The following is a 19,440-nucleotide window of genomic DNA, read 5'->3' on the forward strand; positions in this document are numbered from 1 at the left end:
AGTGTTTGGAAAAGTAGATATGATGGAGACATATCAGTGTCCAACAAGTTCACGAACTCGGTTGTTGCATTGTTAGAACCACCGCTATAGCGAACAATAACAAGTCACGAGCTATCGAGGATAATGTTGAAAAATGAAAGGAAATCGCCATGGCCGAAGACACAAACCTTCTGGCCATTTCGTCGAACACCACGCTTGCGGGGGGAGCGGCACCGTTGAACGGCATCACCGGAGCACCTCCTTGCGGTGGGATGGAGTGAGACGATGAAGAAGGTCGCTTCTTTGTAGCTGGAATCTTCATCCACTTTACGCCCGCGACCTTGCCGACCTTCTCCGCCGCCGCTCGGGAACGTGCTGCCGTGTTGGCGCCCGGAGCGCGGGCCATCGTGGCGGGGGCAGCCAGATTCCCGCCCTGCACAACCACGTTGCCCTGCCGCTTGCGGGCAGGCGCGGCGTTTGCTTGGGCGACGGCGGCGGGGCCAACATGGTCGACGACGAGATCCGCCCGTGGGGAAGGAGCGTGCGCGACCTCGACGGTGACAGGGGGCAGCATGGGGTCATCCATGGCGGTGAGGGACGGCCGGGGAGGAACCACCGGAGCGTGCGGAGGCGGGGCAATGGTGGCGGAGGGTGGGGGAGCGGGAAAGGGCGTGAGAAAATGTCCCTCCCGCCAAATCTCGCTGCGGATAGGGATTGAGCTCGGGTCGGCCTCCCAGCCCATGAAGATAGAGGTTGAGGGAGAAGATTTGCCGCGCCCCGTAAAAATATTTGCGGGCCGGGGCGGAATGCGATGTTTGATCGGGCATGTTTTCCCGCCCCGACCCACATTTTGGTGGTAATTTTGCGGGCCAGAGCGGGATGCGGGGTCTGCTAGAGTTGCTCTAACAAGGTCAAGGATAACATGACCATGGCAAGCGAAGGAAGACATCAGGTGATAAGAAATTAGAACATGTACCCACCCTAGAACCATCTCACATCCATCGATTGCCATCCAAAATAGAAGTTGGCCAAGATCAATGTTTTTGTAGGAACTATAGCTCATGTGTTCAAGAGCCGGAATCTGGACCTTTTGCATCACCATCTTGATGATCTTTTCAATGCTCATGTATCCATCATCTTTCCCCAGCACAACTATGGATCATAAGCTTGACTCTAAGTCTTTTCAAGATAGTGTGACAAGCCTCATCCCGTCATTCTTGGGAGGTAATCAGTCAACTTCCACATCTGCGATGACTACAGGTACAATGGTCATGGAAATCACTATGCATAGTGGTTCTCAATGGAGATGACATTGTAGTGGTTGTTTGTTACGCCTTACGAGTGCTTTCACAAGTGCCCTCTCCGTGCACAAATGTAGAACAAGTGTCGTCAAGGGCAACAATGTTTTGTTTCATTGGTTTTCTTTATGCCTTTTCTAGACTCAAGTTGTACTCTGGTTGCGTTGCACAGGGGTTCAGTTCAAAATCAGCGGAGCCAAGAAGTTACAAATTACTCAGGGCATCTCCAAAGCGGACCCTCCAATCATTCGCAACTGTCCGGGTGGCTTACTTGGGAAGACATCACGAGTCCTACTTGTTAGAAATAGGCCCTAGAGGTAATAATAAATGTATTACAGTTTGCCATCCAACGCGGACACCCTATTTGGGTTGTGTCCGTTTTTCAACAAACCAGAGGGAGGTTTGCGGGCGTCTGGACCGTCTTCATGGACACGTCCAACAACACGATCCTACGTAAAAACATGTCCCGCACCGGCACCCTCTCTCGCGTGAACGCACATACGCGCCCCACACCGCATTCATGCCGGTTAGAGTGGACGCGCTCGGTCACTGGAGCCGACATTTAAGCAGCGCGCTAGCCAAGAGCTTCTTCTGTTCCGAGTCTGCTTGGTCTCCGCGCGTGTTCAATGCTGGAGCAAAGTGATCGGATGGGGCAACTTTCTACCACATTAAAGTCGACCGCCTGATCGTCCACCTGCCGGCATTAAACAGGCGCGGAGGCCGATAAATCAACTTTGGCGCCTGCATTGAAACAGAACACCGCTAGGTCTGGCCGACACTTGCTATTTAGACGTCGACGCACATGGCATGATCCGCATCACACTGCATCTGCTTTCCTTCCTCCTTCCGTGCACCTCTGATGCAATGACGAAGAGCTCTAGGGCGTTGCAGGAGAGCCTCTGGCAGGCCCGTCATGCGCGGCAGGTAGAGGCCAGACTACCCGCGGGCTCGCCAGAGGTGAGCGAGGGGGACGATGACCGAAAGATGGATTATGCGTTCAACGATAAGCCCGCACCTGCGCCGGTTGCCGGCTTCACCATGGCCCAGGCGCACTACTAGGTTGTCATGGCGGATGAGGAGCGTCCGCGCCGTCGGTCTCCGCTATCCAAATGTTGTAGGAGGAGCAACAGTACAACCTCGGCTCCTTGAGGAACACCGACTTGTAGAGGGGCATATCCATGGCAAGTAGGCGAGCGAGTAGGTCATGGCCACCATGGCAACGAACGATCCAGGCTAGAGCAACAAGCGTTCTACGATCCTGTGTGCAGCGCCGCACAATCCGCCACAAGCGTTCGGAGCTTTGCGTCATTGACCGGAGAGCGATCTTCTCTTCGAGCAGATCATGGTGGAGACGGACGCAGAGGTAGCGCAAGCAACCGTGGAAGGGAACGTCGACCACCATCATCACCGGCTCCTCGCTTGCACCCACCCACAACGACTGGGAGGCGGGGCCATCCGGGTCGATCATCGACCTCACCTCCATCGAAAACGTTGCAACCAAGCGGCAGACTTTGGTGAGGAATAGTAGGTGGGAGACGGGCGTGGGCGTGTCCGTGTCCCATGTCCCATGTCTTGCTCTTCCTCGCCAGACATGGGGAAGAACAAGACGCGGAACACGGACGTCTCCACGCCCGGCGAATATTTACACTAGGAAATTTTGCTATGTCCGCTTTTGTTTAAGGAAATATGATTTTCATGAATATGGTCCGGCTTAAATGAAAATTGTCCGGTCCGCATGAAATTTGTCCGGTTTATTCAAATTCCGTTTGAAATGTGTTCTTCAGTTGGATGGTGTAAGGGTTAGATGGTCAGCTTCGTACCAATGTTCGGACGGATACTTTCTCCGTTTAGGAGATAGCGTTGAAGATGCCCTGATTTTTCCCTCCATCCACTACCAAACCCCTTTATTTCCTCTGATTTGCAAGGGTATCCCCCACACGAAATTTCTTTGCTGGATCCGCCGTCAGGCAAAGACCAGGCGGAGTGTCAAAGCAATCCCAGGCCTAGACAATTCCTCCCCTCCCCGCGTGATCAGCGCTCTGGCCGGTGCCCTGTCAACGTGAACAGTTCTACCATTTGCGTGTGACCAGGCGAAAACCTTTACGCTGCACTGGTAGATCGTGAATGCAGCCGTATACAGTAAATATACTGTTCGAGTAGGTTAAACGTAAAAAGGAAGAAGAAAGTAAATCTGCGATTTCTGGTGGAAACATGTGCCACAGTTGCAAGCAGATGTTTATAGCAGCCTACTGCTGTACACTTGAACTGTGCCCCGTGGCCTCTTATCTCGACACCACCGGCAGGCAAAAACTTACTCTGCGTTATCCGTCCACGTAGGCTCCAGCACCGCAGAGCACATGATTTGTCCGCCGTTATATACGCATCCCACAAACAAAGCCCCCATGCACATCGAGCGACGGCGCAAGTGACGCTCTCAATCTCCTTGTTGCGGCAGCTAGCACGCCGAGTTGCCGTCAGCCGGACTGAACCAGTTCTTTAATAAGCTAGCTGATCGCGTTGGTCTAATTTGTCCTTCTATCCCAATTTTGTACTCCCTCTGTAAATAATATAAAAACGTTTAGATTATTATTTTAGTACTCTAAACGCTCGTATATTTATTTACGGAGAGAGTACTGTAGAATATCTGGTTTTTATGGAGTACATGTCTTGTGGCCTTTTGGATGTTTGCTTTAGATGCATATGGTGTTTTCTTAGTACTGGAATCCAGATTATGGATTACGATGCAAGTGTGTAAAGTTTTTATTGTTAAGGAGATTTGTGCAACATTGCATAAATGGGATTTGCATCAGTGTCATACTGCTGCGTGCGGCTTAGAGCATCTAAGCCAGGCGCTCCAAACCGGCCTCAAACACTCGGATGGCCCGTCAGATCACTGGCCAGTCCTGGTTTTTTTATCTAGACAAACGTCTCAAACGGGTCTCAAACGACTGGCGTCCCTCGTATCCAGCCCAAATACGAGGCGGAAATGGGGTGGCCCGGTCACACCCGGGCGCATCCGCCTGACAAGTCCGGCCCACCATCGACCGCAGGGTTGTCCCAGAAAAAATCTCATCCAACTCATCGCTTCGAAACCCTAGCTCACTCACACTCTTCTCTCTCGCTCCGTCTTCTCCCCTCCCCGCACCAATTCCGATCTAATCCGGCGCAATGTCGAGCTCCGGCAGCCACTCCGACTCCGAACTGGATCCGGACTATGAGCTTGCCCTCCGAATCGCCTTGGAACGGTCCAAGGTGGAGACCGGGGGCAACTCTGGATATGTAGCCTCGTCGCAGACGCAGCTTCCCTGCCGGCGCTGGCCCCTCCCGACCCATGCGCAGTTCCGACAGGCTGTCTGCGTAATCTGTGCTTCCCCTATGCCGTCCCCTGCCCCCGCTGGCTTTTGCTCCCCCGCATGGGCAGCGGTGGGCGCTTGGGCCCACCTTGCCGGCCCGGACGCGCACGTCGGAATCAAAGGCGTGCGCCGCCCGCCGCAAGAGGCAGCGGGAAAAGGGAGAGGAAGGAGGCGGAGCAGTCCGTGCGCCACCGCCGCGGGATGTAGGTGGAGCCCGACGAGGACGCGCGGCTCCTCGAATGGGTCTATCACCGATCGCTTACGACTGCGGAGACGGACGCGCGGCGGCTTCGCCGGAAGAACGCCAAGGCACTCCAGATTTCCATTGAGCAGTCCGAGCACGAGGCGGCGGAGGCAGCGGCGCAGGTGGCTCGGCTCGCGAAGCTCAAGCGACAGTAGGACACGGAGGTCCAGCGGTTGAAAGGGCGCATCATCCTCTCTGACACATCCGACGATGACCACCACGGCTCCTCGTCCGACAACTCGGACGATCCGCCACCAACCGCCGACACCTACAGTTGCGCCGGCGACCGAAAGGGCAAAGGGCCGGCGAGGAAGTGGTGAAGCTCCGCCGTCTCTGTCTTTAATTTTAAGTTTTTAGAAATCTAGTTTAAACTTATGAGCCGTTTATGTGAATTATGTGAACTTTGGCGATCTTTTGGACATCCGTCGGTGATCTTTTGGTGATCAGAATGTGCATTTTTATGTCTGATTCTATGTTTATGTGATGATCTACGTTGTTTTTAATTTACGCTGCATGCTTAGTATGGATATGAGGTACCAGATATGAGATACACCGATGTAGACGACGTGATTTGACAAGTGTCCAGTCAGTGCTCGCGGGCGTTTGAGGGCCCGGATTTGTAGGTCGCGGTTGTAGATGCTCGTATCTTGTGGTCAAATTAAAATGCTCTGTTCCAAAGCGGAGCAGTTTCCAAATTTTCTAACCTTTGTAAACCATCATAGAATGGAGTACCTAGCTGCTTTTCTATGAAATTCATATCCATAGACTAGCATATCAATATTTCATACGTGCACCAAGCAAAGCACAGTTTGAAAGCTAAAACACCATACATCAAGCAATGACTCTTATAGTTTTGAAAAAGGAACATGTACTACTACATACATTTATTGAACTTGCAACAAGATGGAGAAATGCCTTCATGTGACGGATGCCGTCACGATCACGCTTTCACCATGGACAGTGGTTCACTACACATGCGCTACACTGCAAGCAGAGGATTGACCACATGACCGACGAATAGCACCACACCGGTCATGTCTTCTCGTACCACAAAGAGGAAAGGGTGATCCGCGACGAAATCCATCTTCATGGGAGGAACTGCTGGAAGCAATTTACACATGACTACCGCAACAGTTGCCGCCGCAGCCTCAATTCCTTCTTCATTCACTTCTACAAATGACTTGTGGAATATAGATGAGACACGCAAACTCTCTCCCAACGGGGAATCGACCATTTCCGAAAGATCTGCTTCTGTACTGAATGGAAGTTGGAGGCCAAAACTCCTGAACAATTTGGACGCTTCAAAATCAAATGATATCTTGAACTTAGGGATCTTGAATTTCCTGACTGGAACCACTCGAGCGGGGATATGCTTCTCCAGAAACTCTGGCTCGGAGGTCAACTTTCCTGCTAAGCTCCAAAGACCTTCTCGTGCCTCTGGAAGAAGTAAGTACATGGAGAACTGCCTCCTGTCCCTGCCTTGCTTGTAAGGAACCTTAAGTACCTTTAAGTTTTCAAAACACGAAATATATTGGTTCTTTGTACTAGACTTGAATGGTGCTTTTACTGATGTCTTGTCAAGAAGGTGGAAATTATCATCTTTAGTGTCTGATGCATGAAATTTCTGAGCCCAAGTTCCTTTGAAATACAATGCATTCCCAAGAACCAGTCTCATATCAGTCTCAATGGATCCCGCGGGAAGTATCTCTTTGATGAGACCCGATGTGACTTTGTCAACCCATGAGTTCACTTGAGCAATAACTTCGGCAGCCTATACCAAGACAAAATACATAATTATTTAGTACAATTTCCATAACTGCAATATACAATCCAGTTACTGTCTCTGAAATGACCAAAAGACAGAAATGATAAGATTCTATAACAAATATGTGCTAAATTTCCAACATAATAGTAATAGTCTTTGCATAGTTCCATCTGTTAGAAATTCCCTGCCATCAGAATCTTTAGGCGAGCTAATACTTCTGGAAGGCACCTTTGCCCATAAAAATAACATGCTATGTATCTCTAAGTTATGCTGATTAATTAGCAGCGCACTCGTTGATTGTGGATGCTCCTCTGTTGTGCCGTGGAGTTTGATACGCACGCCGATGCGGTGCGTTAGGCTGCTTGTAGAGTCTTGGTATTGTGATCCCTCGACGTACCCCTCATCTACTTGGTCCTATTAGTCTGCTAGTTAGGTCATGCCTTTTGTTTGGCGTCCATGTTCTTCTCTTCTTCTTGCAACACTTGTTGTTTGTATGGTTTTCGGCCCGGGTTTCCTTATAAATGGGGTCAATTTGTTAAGGTTTTCGATTCGGTTTTCCTTATAAACTGGATCACACTCCTGGCATTATGGCCACTTTGAGTAATATATTCAGGTGGAGGAACTCCTCCCCCGGTGATTCTAAAAAAAACATACTACTTCATATAGGTATCTCTTAAGATCGATTTTACCATGATTAGATAGAAGTATAACTGCAGCACAACATATGCTACTGCGAAACAGATGAAGCAAGATTGCACCATAGATTAATAAATTAGAACTTCCATTAATTTGTATTGGTTGTACTGAACAGTGAACATCATAATTATTTTCACAGAAGGGTGATGAATTGATACTGTTAGAGAGTTTTATGGGACCTGTGTGGCACATGGGAAGGGAGTGAAAAAAATATAGGCTATGTGGGGGGATGGGCCTTGTATGGGCCGGATTTGAGACCGATTGGACCAAAGTCACCATGGATTGTTTTTACTAGAAATAAACTCTCAGGTTAATTTTTTTAGAAATATGCTCTCGAGATGAAACAAAAAAAAATCAAAATGCAGGTGTCAAAAAATATGAAATTTTATAGATGCGTACATGTTTGTGTAAACTTTCATTAATACAAAGAAGTTTTTATAGGTGTGTACATGTTTGTGTAAACCCCTAAAAATGCAAGTGCTTAACTTCTTATTCATGAAATGTGTACCCCCCCCCCCCATCCTACAAATATATAGGACCTAAAGTTTTCCGGGGTTGCCTTTGACCATGGGTTAAAGAAATAATACATAACATGGATGTTACACAAATTATATCATCAAACTTTTATGTGAAAGGAATTTTTAATGATATAATTATTAATCTTATAAACTGTCAAAGACAACCTCAGAAACCGTGTTCGTCCCATAATATACTCCCTCCGTCAAAAGCATTCTTGCATTATGGTAGGAAGAGAGTATTTCAGACGTACACCAAGCAAGGCACAATTTGAAAGCCTAAACATCATACCACAAGCAACTCTTTTATAGTTTTGGAAAAGGAGCATGTACTACTACGTACATTTATGGAACTTACAACAAGATGGAGAAAGGCCTTCATGTGACGGACACCATCACGATCACGCTTGCACCATGGATAGTGGTTCACCAGACACGCGCTACGCTGCAAGTAGAGGATTGACCACATGACCGATGAATAGCACCACACCAGTCACATCTTCTCGTATCACGAAGAGGAAAGGGTGATCCGCGACAAAATCCACCTTCATGGGAGGAACTGCTGAAAGCGATCTACACATGACTACCGCAAAAGTTGTCGCGGCAGCCTCAGTTCCTTCTTCATTCACTTCTACAAATGACTTGTGGAATATATATGAGACATACAAACTCCGTCCCAACGGGGAATCGACCATTTCTGAAAGATCCGCTTCTGTGCTGAATGGAAGTTGGAGGCCCAAACTCTTGAACAATTTGGACGCTTCAAAATCAAATGATATCTTGAACTTAGGGATCTTGAATTGCCTGACTGGAACCACTTGAGCAGGGATATGCTTCTCCAGAAACTCTGGCTCGAAAGTCAACTTTTCTGCTAAGCTCCAAAGGCCAACTTGTGCTTCTGGAAGAAGTGTGTACATGGAGAACTGCCTCTTGAACCCACCTTGCTAGTAAGGAAGTTTGAGTACCTTTAAGTTTTGAACGCACAAAATATATTGGTTCTTTGTACTAGACATGAATGTTGCTTTTATTGATGTCTTGTCAAGAAGGTGGAAATTATCACCTTTAGTGTCTAATGCATGAAATTTCTGAGTCCAAGCTCCTTTGAAATACAAAGCATTCCCAAGAACCAATATATCAGTCTCAATGGACCCCGCAAGAAGTATCTCTTTGATGAGACCCAGTGTGACTTTGTCAACCCATGAGTTCACTTGACCAGCAACTTCGGCAGCCTATAGCAAGAAAAATGCATAATTAATTACTACAATTGTCATAATTCAATAAACAATCCAATTACTATCTCTTAAATGACCAACATAGAGAAATGGCAATATTCTGTAACGAATATGTGCTAAATTTCCAACATAATAGTAAGTCTTTGCACAATTACCACAAAAAACAATTCCATATGTTGGAAATTCCCGCGCCGTCAAAATCTTTAGGTGAGCTAATACTCCTGAAAGATACCTTTGCTCATAAAAATAACAGGTTATGTATATCTATGTTGATTAATTAGTAGGGTCCCATACACTTGCAAATCACCATATTACATACCAATGCATGATCTAAACAATAAAGTATTCCCATAAAAGTAATTGTTAAGATCAAATTTACCATGATTAGACAGAAGTTTAACTGCAGCGCTAGAGAAGCTATATGCCACCGTGGAACAAATGATGCAAAAATGCACTATAGGATACTAAATTAAAACTTCCATTAATTCATATTGGTTGTACCGAACAGTGAACATCTGAATTATTTTCACAAAGGGCAATGAACTGATAGTGTTAGAGAGTTCTACGGGACCTGTGTGGCACGTGGGGAGGGAGTAAAAAAAGTAGGCTATGGAAAGGAGTGCGATGAAACTATGGGAAATGGGGATGGTTAGGTTTTTCTACTGGCAATGTTATCTCGTATGGGCCGGATCCCAAATGGGTTGGACCAAAATGTCACCAGGGATTATTGTGTAAACTCCCATTAATCATATGTCATGGATCTTCTATATCTAAATAGCTAGCCCCAGTAACTTATTTCTCTCAACATGCAAGCGTGACACCTCATCAAGCAACATGCATTAGACAAGGCTCCACCTCAACATTCAATGAGTCATAGAAAAAGATTCATCTCAACATGCAAACATGCATGATATATTTAATAAATATTTTAGAAAAATACAATAATCATACACAATGAACCATATATATATATATATATATATATATATATATATATATATATATATATAGTTTTTACCTCTCATGTTATTTCTTCAATCCATAAAATCAACATCTTTGAAATATATTGCAAATATTCCCGCAACAACGTGCGGGGCATCATCTAGTATACATAAGAAGTTGACCCACATTATCCTATTTATCTCAGCATGCACATATGCCACCTCACCACACATGCCACCTCTTCAATTATTATTCCCTCCTTTTCAATTGCATGCTCCACCCAACTAGCATGCTTAATGCACATGCAACCATGCAAGCATGGAAAAATGACTACCTCAATACATGACTATGCATTGAAAAAAGTTTACAATATACAAAAAACACATTATATTAATAATTCACATATTTGTGTTCTATACAACCAATCTCATTAGAATATATTGCAACCAGTCATCGCCGCAATGCAATAAGAAGAAGAAGAGCAGTGCTACACGTCTGACACTTTTTACGACGACGCTTGTACAACACTAGTAAGTCATCATGGGATAAAACTGCTACTTAAAGAAGGAGCGTATTACAAATCGTATGCACATGTAAAAGGGCCGTACGCAAAGCAATTTCGTCAGAAGAAACAATCACGGGCTTTAGAGAGGACACAAAATCCTGTTATCTAAAAAGGGAATTTCTGAAGGTAAACCATTTAAAAAAAACATAAGTGCGTAACTTTTTTTCATGAAATTTGACACACCTATAAAAGGATAGGAATTCCATAAAGAAAATAAAGGACAAGAAAAATGTTTTTTTTGTGAGTAAAGGGCAAGATTACGTACATGTACACGTGTTATTTTTTTTTGTCTGACTAGCAAAAGGGCCGTGCGTTGCAAAGAAAGAAAAAAAAATTATCATAATCTTCAGTGACCATGACCACATTTTGCTGCATCACCGAGATACACTATCACTCTCAATTTCGTGAAATCATGAACATTTTTAAACTCGTGCATATATTTGAAAATGTGAATATTTTTCAAATTAGTGAACACTTTTACAAATTTTTGAACATTTTCTGAAATCTAGAACATTTTTGAATTCATGAACATTTTATACTATTTGCAAACATTTTTGAAAATTGTATTTTTTTTTTAAACAATTTTCTTGAATCGGGAAACATTTCTAGACATCTTGTGGCCTTTTGGGTGTTTGCTTTAGATGCACGGTGTTTTCTTAGTACTGGAATCCAGATTTTGGATTACGATGCAAGTGTGTAAAGTTTTTACTGTTAAGGAGATTTGCGTGACATTGCGTAAATGGGATTTGCATCAGGGTCATGCTGTGTGGGGCTTAGCTTGTGGTCGAATTGAAATGTTCTGTTCCAAAGCGGAGAAGGTTCCAAATTCTCTAACCCCTGTAAACCATGGTAGAATGGAGTGCCTGGCTGCTTTTCTACGAAATTCATATCCAAAGACTAGTATAATATACTCCCTCCGTCAAAAACATTCTTACATTATGGTACGAAGAGAGTATTTTAGGCGTACACCAAGCAAGGCACAATTTGAAAGCCAAAACATCATACCACATGCAACTCTTTTATAGTTTTGGAAAAGGAGCATGTACTACTACGTACATTTATTGGACTAGCAACAAGATGGAGAAAGGCCTTCCTGTGACGGACGCCGTCACGATCACGCTTGCACCATGGACAATGGTTCACTATACACAGTTACACACGCTACGCTGCAAGCATAGGATTGACCACATGACCGACGAATAGCACCACACCGGTCACGTCTTCTCGTATCACGAAGAGGAAAGGGTGATCAGCGACAAAATCCACCTTCCTGGGAGGAACTGCTGAAAGCGATCTAGACATGGCTACCGCAAAAGTTGCCGCGGCAGCCTCGGTTCCTTCTTCATTCACTTCTACAAATGACTTGTGGAATATAGATGAGATACACAGACTTTGTCCCAACGGGGAATCAACCATTTCTGAAAGATCTGCTTCTGTGCTGAATGGAAGTTGGAGTCCCAAACTCTTGAACAATTTGGACGCTTCAAAATCAAATGATATCTTGAACTTAGGGATCCTGAATTGTCCGACTGGAACCGCTCGAGCAGGGATATGCTTCTCCAGAAACTCTGGTTCAGAGGTCAACTTTCTTGCTAAGCTCCAAAGACCATCTTGTGCTTTTGGAAGAAGTATGTACATGGAGAACTGCGTCTTGTCCCCGCCGTGCTGGTAAGGAAGCTTAAGTACCTTTAAGTTTTCAAAAGACGAAATATATTGGTTCTTTGTACTAGACATGAATGGTGCTTTTATTGTCTTGTGCTTTTGGAAGAAGTATGTCTTGTCGAGAAGGTAGAAATTATCATCTTTAGTGTCCGATGCATGAAATTTCTGAACCCAAGTTCCTTTGAAATACAATGCATTCCCAAGAACCAGTCTCGTGTCAGCCTCAATGGACCCCGCTGGAAGTATCTCTTTGATGAGACCCGATGTGACTTGGTCAACCCATAAGTTCACTTGACCAGCCACTTCGGCAGCCTATACCAAGATAAAATACATAACTATTTAGTACAATTGCCGCAACGACAGAAATGATAAGATTCTGTAACGAATATGTGCTAAATTTTCAACATAATAGTAATAGTGTTTGCACAGTTCCATCTGTTAGAAATTCTCTGCCATCAAAATCTTTAGGCGAGCTAATACTTCTAAAAGGCCCCTTTGCTCATATAAATAACATGCTATGTATCTCTAAGTTATGATGATTAATTAGCAGGGCCTCACACACTTGCAAATCACCATATTACATACCACTTCATATCGGTATCTCTTAAGATCGAATTTACCCTGAATAGAAACAAGTATAACTGCAGCACTAGAGAAGCATGGCAAGAATATGTACCCCCGCCCCTCATACTAATATATAGGACCTAATAAGATTTTTTAAGTTATCTTTGACCACGGGTTAAAGAAATAATACTCCCTCCATTTTTATTTACTCTGCATATTAGGTTTGACTAAAGTCAAACTTTATAAAGTTTGACCAAGTTTATAGAAAAAATATATAAACATTTATCGTAACAAATTTATATGATGTGAAAGTACATTCAATAATGAATCTAATGGTATTGATTTGTTATTGTATATGTTAATATTTTTGTTTATAAACTTGATCAAAGTTTGCAAAGTTTGACTTTGACCATAGCTAATATGCGGACTAAATAAAAACGGAGGGAGTACATAAGGCCTTGTACAATGAGAGATGCTTAGAGAGATGCTTAGAAAAATAAACCGGGTTTTTCTGAAGCACCGGTGCCTATTTCTACAGGAGAGACGCTTAAGAGACGCTTAGTTAAGCGTCTATCCTATATAAATAAGCACCGATGCTTAAGAAATGTCTGGTTTATTTCTCTAAACACCTCCCCTAAGCATCTCTCATTGTACAAGGCCTAACATGCATGCTACACAAATCATATCATCAAGTTTGTATATGAAAGGAGTTTTTAATAATATAATTATTAATCTTATCGACGGTCAAAGACAACTTCAAAAAACATGTTGGGCCCATATATTTCGATGGAGAGAGTACATGTGCATGTGTCAATTTTTTTTTATATCCTATTTATGTTCATTGTTTCAACTAATGGTTGCAACATTGAATTATGGGTGCGCCCAAGATGAATGATGAAAACAAAGTTTATAAATTCAAGAAAATTCACAAAAAAAAGTTTGTATATGTCCGAGCTTTTAACATCGTCGTAAAAATTTAATGGTGAAATACGACAGTGGGTCTTGGCTTTGATTACCTTAGTCTTGAAGTCGACAGAGTGGGTCTCGGCTCTGTACTTTCCCACGGCCACCTCCTTGAAGGACGGCTTGAGCGGCAGCGACGCGTCGGAGAAGACGGCATTGGCGAACGAGACGCGCGGGCCGCCGGCGCCCGAGGAGTCGGCGAGCACGAGCCGCACCACCTGCTCGGCGAACGCGTGGAGCCCCTCGGCCTCGCCTGCGCCGAGCGTGGCGACGAGCTGGTCGTGAGTGGCGCCGCTGGCGCCGGCGGCGATGAGGCTGAGCGCGACGTGGAGGGACAGCGGAGAGAAGGCAACGTTGCCGCGTGCGCCGTCGGCGTTGGAGGGGGAGGAGACGGCGGAGGCGAGGCGCAGTGCAAAGCTCGTCTGCTGGGCGGCGGAGAGCCTGATGCTGTCGGTGGTCGCCATGGCCACGCTGGGGTTTCCTTGGACTTCTATGTTTGATCTGAAGAGGGAGTGTATTTTCCAGGGGTATTTAACGAGTGGAGAAGTGGTTGGGAGCTTTTTTTTTTTGAGGGGTAGAAGTGGTTGGGAGCTAGGGATGGACAGCGTAATCAAGGGCTTGTTTGTTCTTGTATTTGAGTATGGAAGATGAAGAGCCGCGTGTTGTCTGAATTTAGAGCTGAAGATCGACGTGTGCGGTCTCGTGGGGACACAAGCACCGTCGGGCCTCCAGCACGGTCGCTGCGTGTGAGTCGTGCGCAATGTCGACAGCGGCCGGAGGAGGAGAAAAATACGTCCGGCCTCCAGCACCGTCCCTGCGTGTGAGGTAAGATGAGAATTACCTAACCAACAATCCTAAAAATATAATTCCTACACCACATTGGTCATGCTCCTTTGGGAGAATGAACTCTAGCTGCGTGCTCGGTTCCCCAACGATGCGGCTTGGGAATGGAGAGCTTCTGCTCACTCAACTGGCGCTCACGCCCGCGCGCTGCAGTCCGGACCAGCTAGGCTTGGTTATGCGGTTAACTTTAAAAAACTATCTGTTTTTTTTTTTTGTAAATTTGTAAAAGTGCACAAAATTTATTACTCCCTCCATTCATTTTTTAAAGACCTTTTAGACATTTAAGACAGCACCTAAAACAGTTCAATTTCAGCTGTCCTAAACGACTTGCAAAAATAAACGGAGGGAGTAATTTGTTTGCAAATTTGAAGAGGGTTTGTGGATTTTCGGAAAATAGTAAATTTTCAAAAAAGTCAGTAAAATTGAAAAACTGTGCAAATTTTGAAAAGTTCATAAATTTGAAAAAAGATTCTTAAAGTTGATGAATTTGAAATGAAGTTAACATTTTTCTGGAAAAAATTGTGATTTTAAAAGGTTCATCAATTTGCAACACGATTTACAAAAAAACACATTTGAAAAAGTTCACAAATTTTTTAAAAGCTCACGCATTTGAAAAAAATCATGAAGAAAAAGGGAAAAGTCTTTTTATGAAAACCAGCAGCCCAGAAAACCACTAAACAAAACCAAATACCCAAAAAAGTCGTTTTTTTGCACACATTGTTTTCCAGGCTTTTGGTTTTCCCTGTGTTTTCTTGATTTTTTTTGTTGTTGTTTTATTTTCTCTGGTGAAGCACTCCATGTGAAAAAACATTGTTCTGCTTCGACATGAAGCACATCTGTGCTTCCCATAGTTGCGCATTCGAAAATTGAGAAGCACACTTGAGCTTCCTGTAATGTGAAATGTATAGTGTGCTTCCCAGAAAGTAAAAAACACAACTGTGACATGTGTGCTTCCAAAAAGGTGAAAAAGCACGGTTGTGCTTTCGCTCTTTGTATTTGTTTTTTTGGGTCTCACCTTTTTCCATGTTTTTGTTTTTTACAAAAAAAGTCTTTCTAAACATATTATCATGGGATCTAGTTTCCAAATACTTGATATGAGACATGCAACTGTGAAAATGGTTGTGATTTGCATACACGGTTCAAGAGATAAAATGTTAAAAAATATATGATTTTTTTATAATACTCATAGGTTACGACAACTGTCGCACATGCAGTGCGTCACTTATCATCAAAAAACGAAGGTAGTAGTGACCTATGCGAGGAGTACACTTTACTCAGTGATTTGATAGGGTTTAACTTGGGTACAAGCCACTTGTAAAAGAGGGAAGAATGTCATGGGCCCACCCCAGCCTAGCGTGCCAAATCAACGCCTCAAAAGAGTCTCGCGACCATCCAGCGGCAAGGGCCTAAACTAATTAAGGGTAGTTCTTTTGCTGACTTCTAAAATAAGCTAGAATAAGCTGTCCCTACCCGGGGAAATATCAGGTGCTCCCATCCTTAAGGTACCCCCAATGCTCCAACTTAAGAAAAATCAATTTTAAACATTTCAAAAAATTCTAGAAAAAAATATGAATGCTCACAATGAAGATTTTTTTTGAAACTATGATGATTTTTATAGCAAATTCGGAAACTATACACCTTAATGCAGAAAAATCAAAAGTATCACCTATCGGTCTCATGTTGGCCGAAGAGAGTTCGGCCAACGGTTGGCCAAAGAGTCCCTCTTCGGCCAACACCTTCTCTACTGTTTTAGAAAATTCATATCAATTAGGATTTTTAGTATTTTAATTTGATTCTTTTTGCATTAGATTATAAATTTTATGAAGTTTCTGTAGATATAAAGTTTGACAAGATTTGAAAGATTGAATTTGAATTTTCATGAATTTGCTCAAATCACTAGATTGCCTATAATTTGAGCTAGGAGTATTTTTCCAGATGATTCTTTTTGCTACTGGTTCTTTGTGACTTTGTTTATCAGTAGTAATTAATTGGCAAATTTTATAATTATTTAAAATTAGGTTTTTATAAAAACAGTTCTGTTTTAGTGTTTTATAGGTTTTATGCCATTTCTTTTAATTTTAATTGCTTTAAATTGTTTTCTTTAGTTTTTTGACATGTTCTTTTTGTTTATGTTTAGTTATCAGTAGCCATTTTATTTGTAGTACTTTTTTGTATTTTATTTCTTTTATCCTACTAGAAAATTTGTTTTGAGCTTCATAGGAGTTTATATTTAGAAGTTCCTTATAAATCCTGTAGAACCATTTCCGTTTTATACATGAAAAAATGCTTTTCCGCAATCTTTTTCCCTCCATTTTCTTTCCCGCCATCTTCTTTGCCGCCATTTTCTCCCGCCATTTTCTTTCCCGCCATTCTCTCCCGCCACACTAAGGATGACTATGATGCCTTCATGTGGAGTGTAAAACACTGTGTGAGAGAAGTCATAAGTGTGAAACACTCTCCGATGATGATGACGAAGATGCAAACACTTATGACTTCTCTCAGACAGTGTTTCACACTCTATCAGCAGCACCGACGCAGGAGACACAGACTGTGTCAGACGTTGTTATCTACGATCGTGGACAACATGAGGCTCGTTTTATAAGTTGAGAAGTGAAGATGGCAAGAAAGAAGATGGCGGGAAAGAAGATGGCGAGAGAGAATGGCGGGAAAGAAAATAGCGGGAAAGAAAATGGCGGGAGAGAATGGTAGGAAATAAAATAGCGGGAGAAAATGAAGGGAGAGAATGGCGACAAATAAAATGTTAGGAAAGAAAATGGCAGGAGAAAATGGAGGCAAAGAATGGCGGGAGAGAATGGCGGCAAAGAATGGCGGCAAAGAAAATAGTGGGAAAAATGGAGGGAAAGAACGACATGAAAGAAAATGGAGGATAAAGAAAATAAAATACAAAAAAAGACTACAAATAAAATATATACTAATAACTTAACAGAAACTAAAAGAATATGTCAAAAAAATAAAGAAAACAATTTAAAGCAATTAAAATTAAAAGAAATAGCACAAAACCTATAAAACACTAAAACAGAACTGTTTTCGTGGAAACCTAATTTTAAATAATCTTAAAATTCACCAATTAATTAGTACTGATAAACAAAGTCACAAAGAACCATCTAAAAAGAATACTCCTAGCTCAAATTATAGGCAATCTAGTGATTTGAGCAAATTAATAAAAGTTCAAATTCAAATTTTCAAATCTATTCAAACTTGATATCTATAGAAACTTCATAAAATTTCTAATCTAATGCAAAAAGAATCAAATTAAAATATTAAAAATCCTAATTAATATGAATTTTCTAAAATAGTAGAGTCGGTGTTGACCGAAGAGGGACTCTTTGGCCAACTGTTGGCCGAAAAGTCCTTTTTGGACTGCGGTAGACCGAAAAGTTCCTCTTTGGCTAATGGTAGGCCGAAAAGTCCCTCTTCGGCCAACAGAAGGCCGACAGGGTGATACTTTTGATTTTTCTGCATTAGGATGTATAGTTTCCGAATTTTCTATAAAAATCATCATAGTTTCAAAAAAAAGTCCACAATGAATGTAACTACAACTCCTAAAAATTTCAGGTCCAAACTCTAAACGAACATGAGAAACAAAAATGTGAAATCTAGCATGAATAGTGTCATAAAAAGACAAAAATAACATTTGACACTATTCACATCTGAATTTGTCTTTTTTGTATCTCAATGTACATTTTGAGTTGGGACCTAAAATTTTTAGGGGTTTATAGTCACATTCCTTGTGAACATCCACAATTTTATCCAGAATTTTTAAAACATTTAAAATTAATGTTTTCAAATTGAAGTATGGGGAGCACTCCAAGGATGGGAGCATCTGATATCCCCCCCCCTCCCCTACCCAGCTTATTCTAAAAGCCTAGAGAAGCCACCAAAAGAACTGATCCTAAGTGACGATGAGACTATGAAGAGGGCAAGAAAGGAAATGTTGTAACGACTCTCTATCCCTCCCACCTACTCCCTTCAGATGAGAATATAAATTGAGCACCGAAAATTTGGTCATGAAATTAACTTGCGATACATATAGAATATTCCTCCCAAAAAATATGTGTTTAGGAACTTCATTCGACAAGGATTCCACATATACAATTTTTATGACATACAACACATGTTTTGGTAGTCAAATCAAGGCCTAAAAAAATCCATGTCCAGTTTATATTCCCATCCAGAGGAAGAGAGCGACGTTTCAACGCCGAGGCTCAGACGAGCCCCGGCAAAATAAAAAAATTCATAAAAAATAGGAAAAAATATCCTTTTTTTTTGCAAGCAAGATGCTTCTGTGCGTGATGTTCATGCAAAATTGGGTGGAGTTTCGACATTCGAGGAGCGAGCGACAAAAAAGACAAAATTTGGCTATGTGAGTAAGGTTACTGTTCACGCACTGTTTTGTCCGGTTTTCTCTTTTTTGCCACGAGCTCCACAGGTGTCAAAACGGGATGAAATTTTGCACGCACATCATGCACTCAAACAGATGTTCACCAGATTCATCTGGACCAGGGCACCGAATTGAATTTTCGTCAAGAGGAAGTACTTTGTACATCTCTCTCTCTCTCTCTGGTTCTGATTCCCTTTCTCCATTTCCTTCTCCTCTGAGATTTTTAATTGCAAGGGAGATAAATTATGCTGAAATCCAGTATATCGGAGAGTAGCTTTTTGTTGTTGTTGAGAAAAGTATATATCGGAGAGTAGTTCCGTGACAGTCACTCGCCCCACGAAATCATTCTAGGTGGGCCGAGCGCACCGTGAGGGAGTCCATCGGGTTGGGCCACAAAAGTGCTAGATCTTCCGTCCT

The 19,440-nt window shown here is 43.0% G+C and overlaps 2 protein-coding genes and 1 pseudogene across 2 annotated transcripts; all 3 read right to left on the reverse strand.

Moving 5' to 3' along the window:
• Nucleotides 1-5,853: 5,853 nt before the first annotated feature.
• LOC123101751 (serpin-ZX-like) lies at nt 5,854-7,904 on the reverse strand. The gene is made up of 3 exons (XM_044523059.1): nt 7,895-7,904; nt 7,294-7,349; nt 5,854-6,645 (listed from the first exon to the last, which is right to left on the reverse strand). Exons 1-3 carry the CDS (start codon nt 7,902-7,904, stop codon nt 5,854-5,856), a joined length of 858 nt encoding a protein of 285 aa, XP_044378994.1.
• A 386-nt stretch (nt 7,905-8,290) lies between these two features.
• Nucleotides 8,291-9,464, reverse strand: LOC123101752 (serpin-ZX-like; annotated as a pseudogene).
• A 2,127-nt stretch (nt 9,465-11,591) lies between these two features.
• LOC123108269 (serpin-ZX-like) lies at nt 11,592-14,260 on the reverse strand. The gene is made up of 2 exons (XM_044530091.1): nt 13,832-14,260; nt 11,592-12,563 (listed from the first exon to the last, which is right to left on the reverse strand). Exons 1-2 carry the CDS (start codon nt 14,240-14,242, stop codon nt 11,751-11,753), a joined length of 1,224 nt encoding a protein of 407 aa, XP_044386026.1. The 5' UTR covers nt 14,243-14,260; the 3' UTR covers nt 11,592-11,750.
• Nucleotides 14,261-19,440: the final 5,180 nt, after the last annotated feature.

Source organism: Triticum aestivum, chromosome 5A (assembly GCF_018294505.1).
Source record: "Triticum aestivum cultivar Chinese Spring chromosome 5A, IWGSC CS RefSeq v2.1, whole genome shotgun sequence".
Classification (NCBI taxonomy): domain Eukaryota; kingdom Viridiplantae; phylum Streptophyta; class Magnoliopsida; order Poales; family Poaceae; genus Triticum; species Triticum aestivum.

Bases quoted from the DNA above. Each gene is read 5' to 3' on its own strand.
- LOC123101751 (XM_044523059.1), bottom strand. The intron at 6,646-7,293 runs GTATGTTTTTTT...GTCTTGGTATAG, and splicing joins AGAGATACCTATATGAAGTA to GCTGCCGAAGTTATTGCTCA.
- LOC123108269 (XM_044530091.1), bottom strand. From the start codon at position 14,242: ATGGCGACCACCGACAGCATCAGGCTCTCCGCCGCCCAGCAGACGAGC. The intron at 12,564-13,831 runs GTAATCAAAGCC...ATCTTGGTATAG, and splicing joins CTGTCGACTTCAAGACTAAG to GCTGCCGAAGTGGCTGGTCA.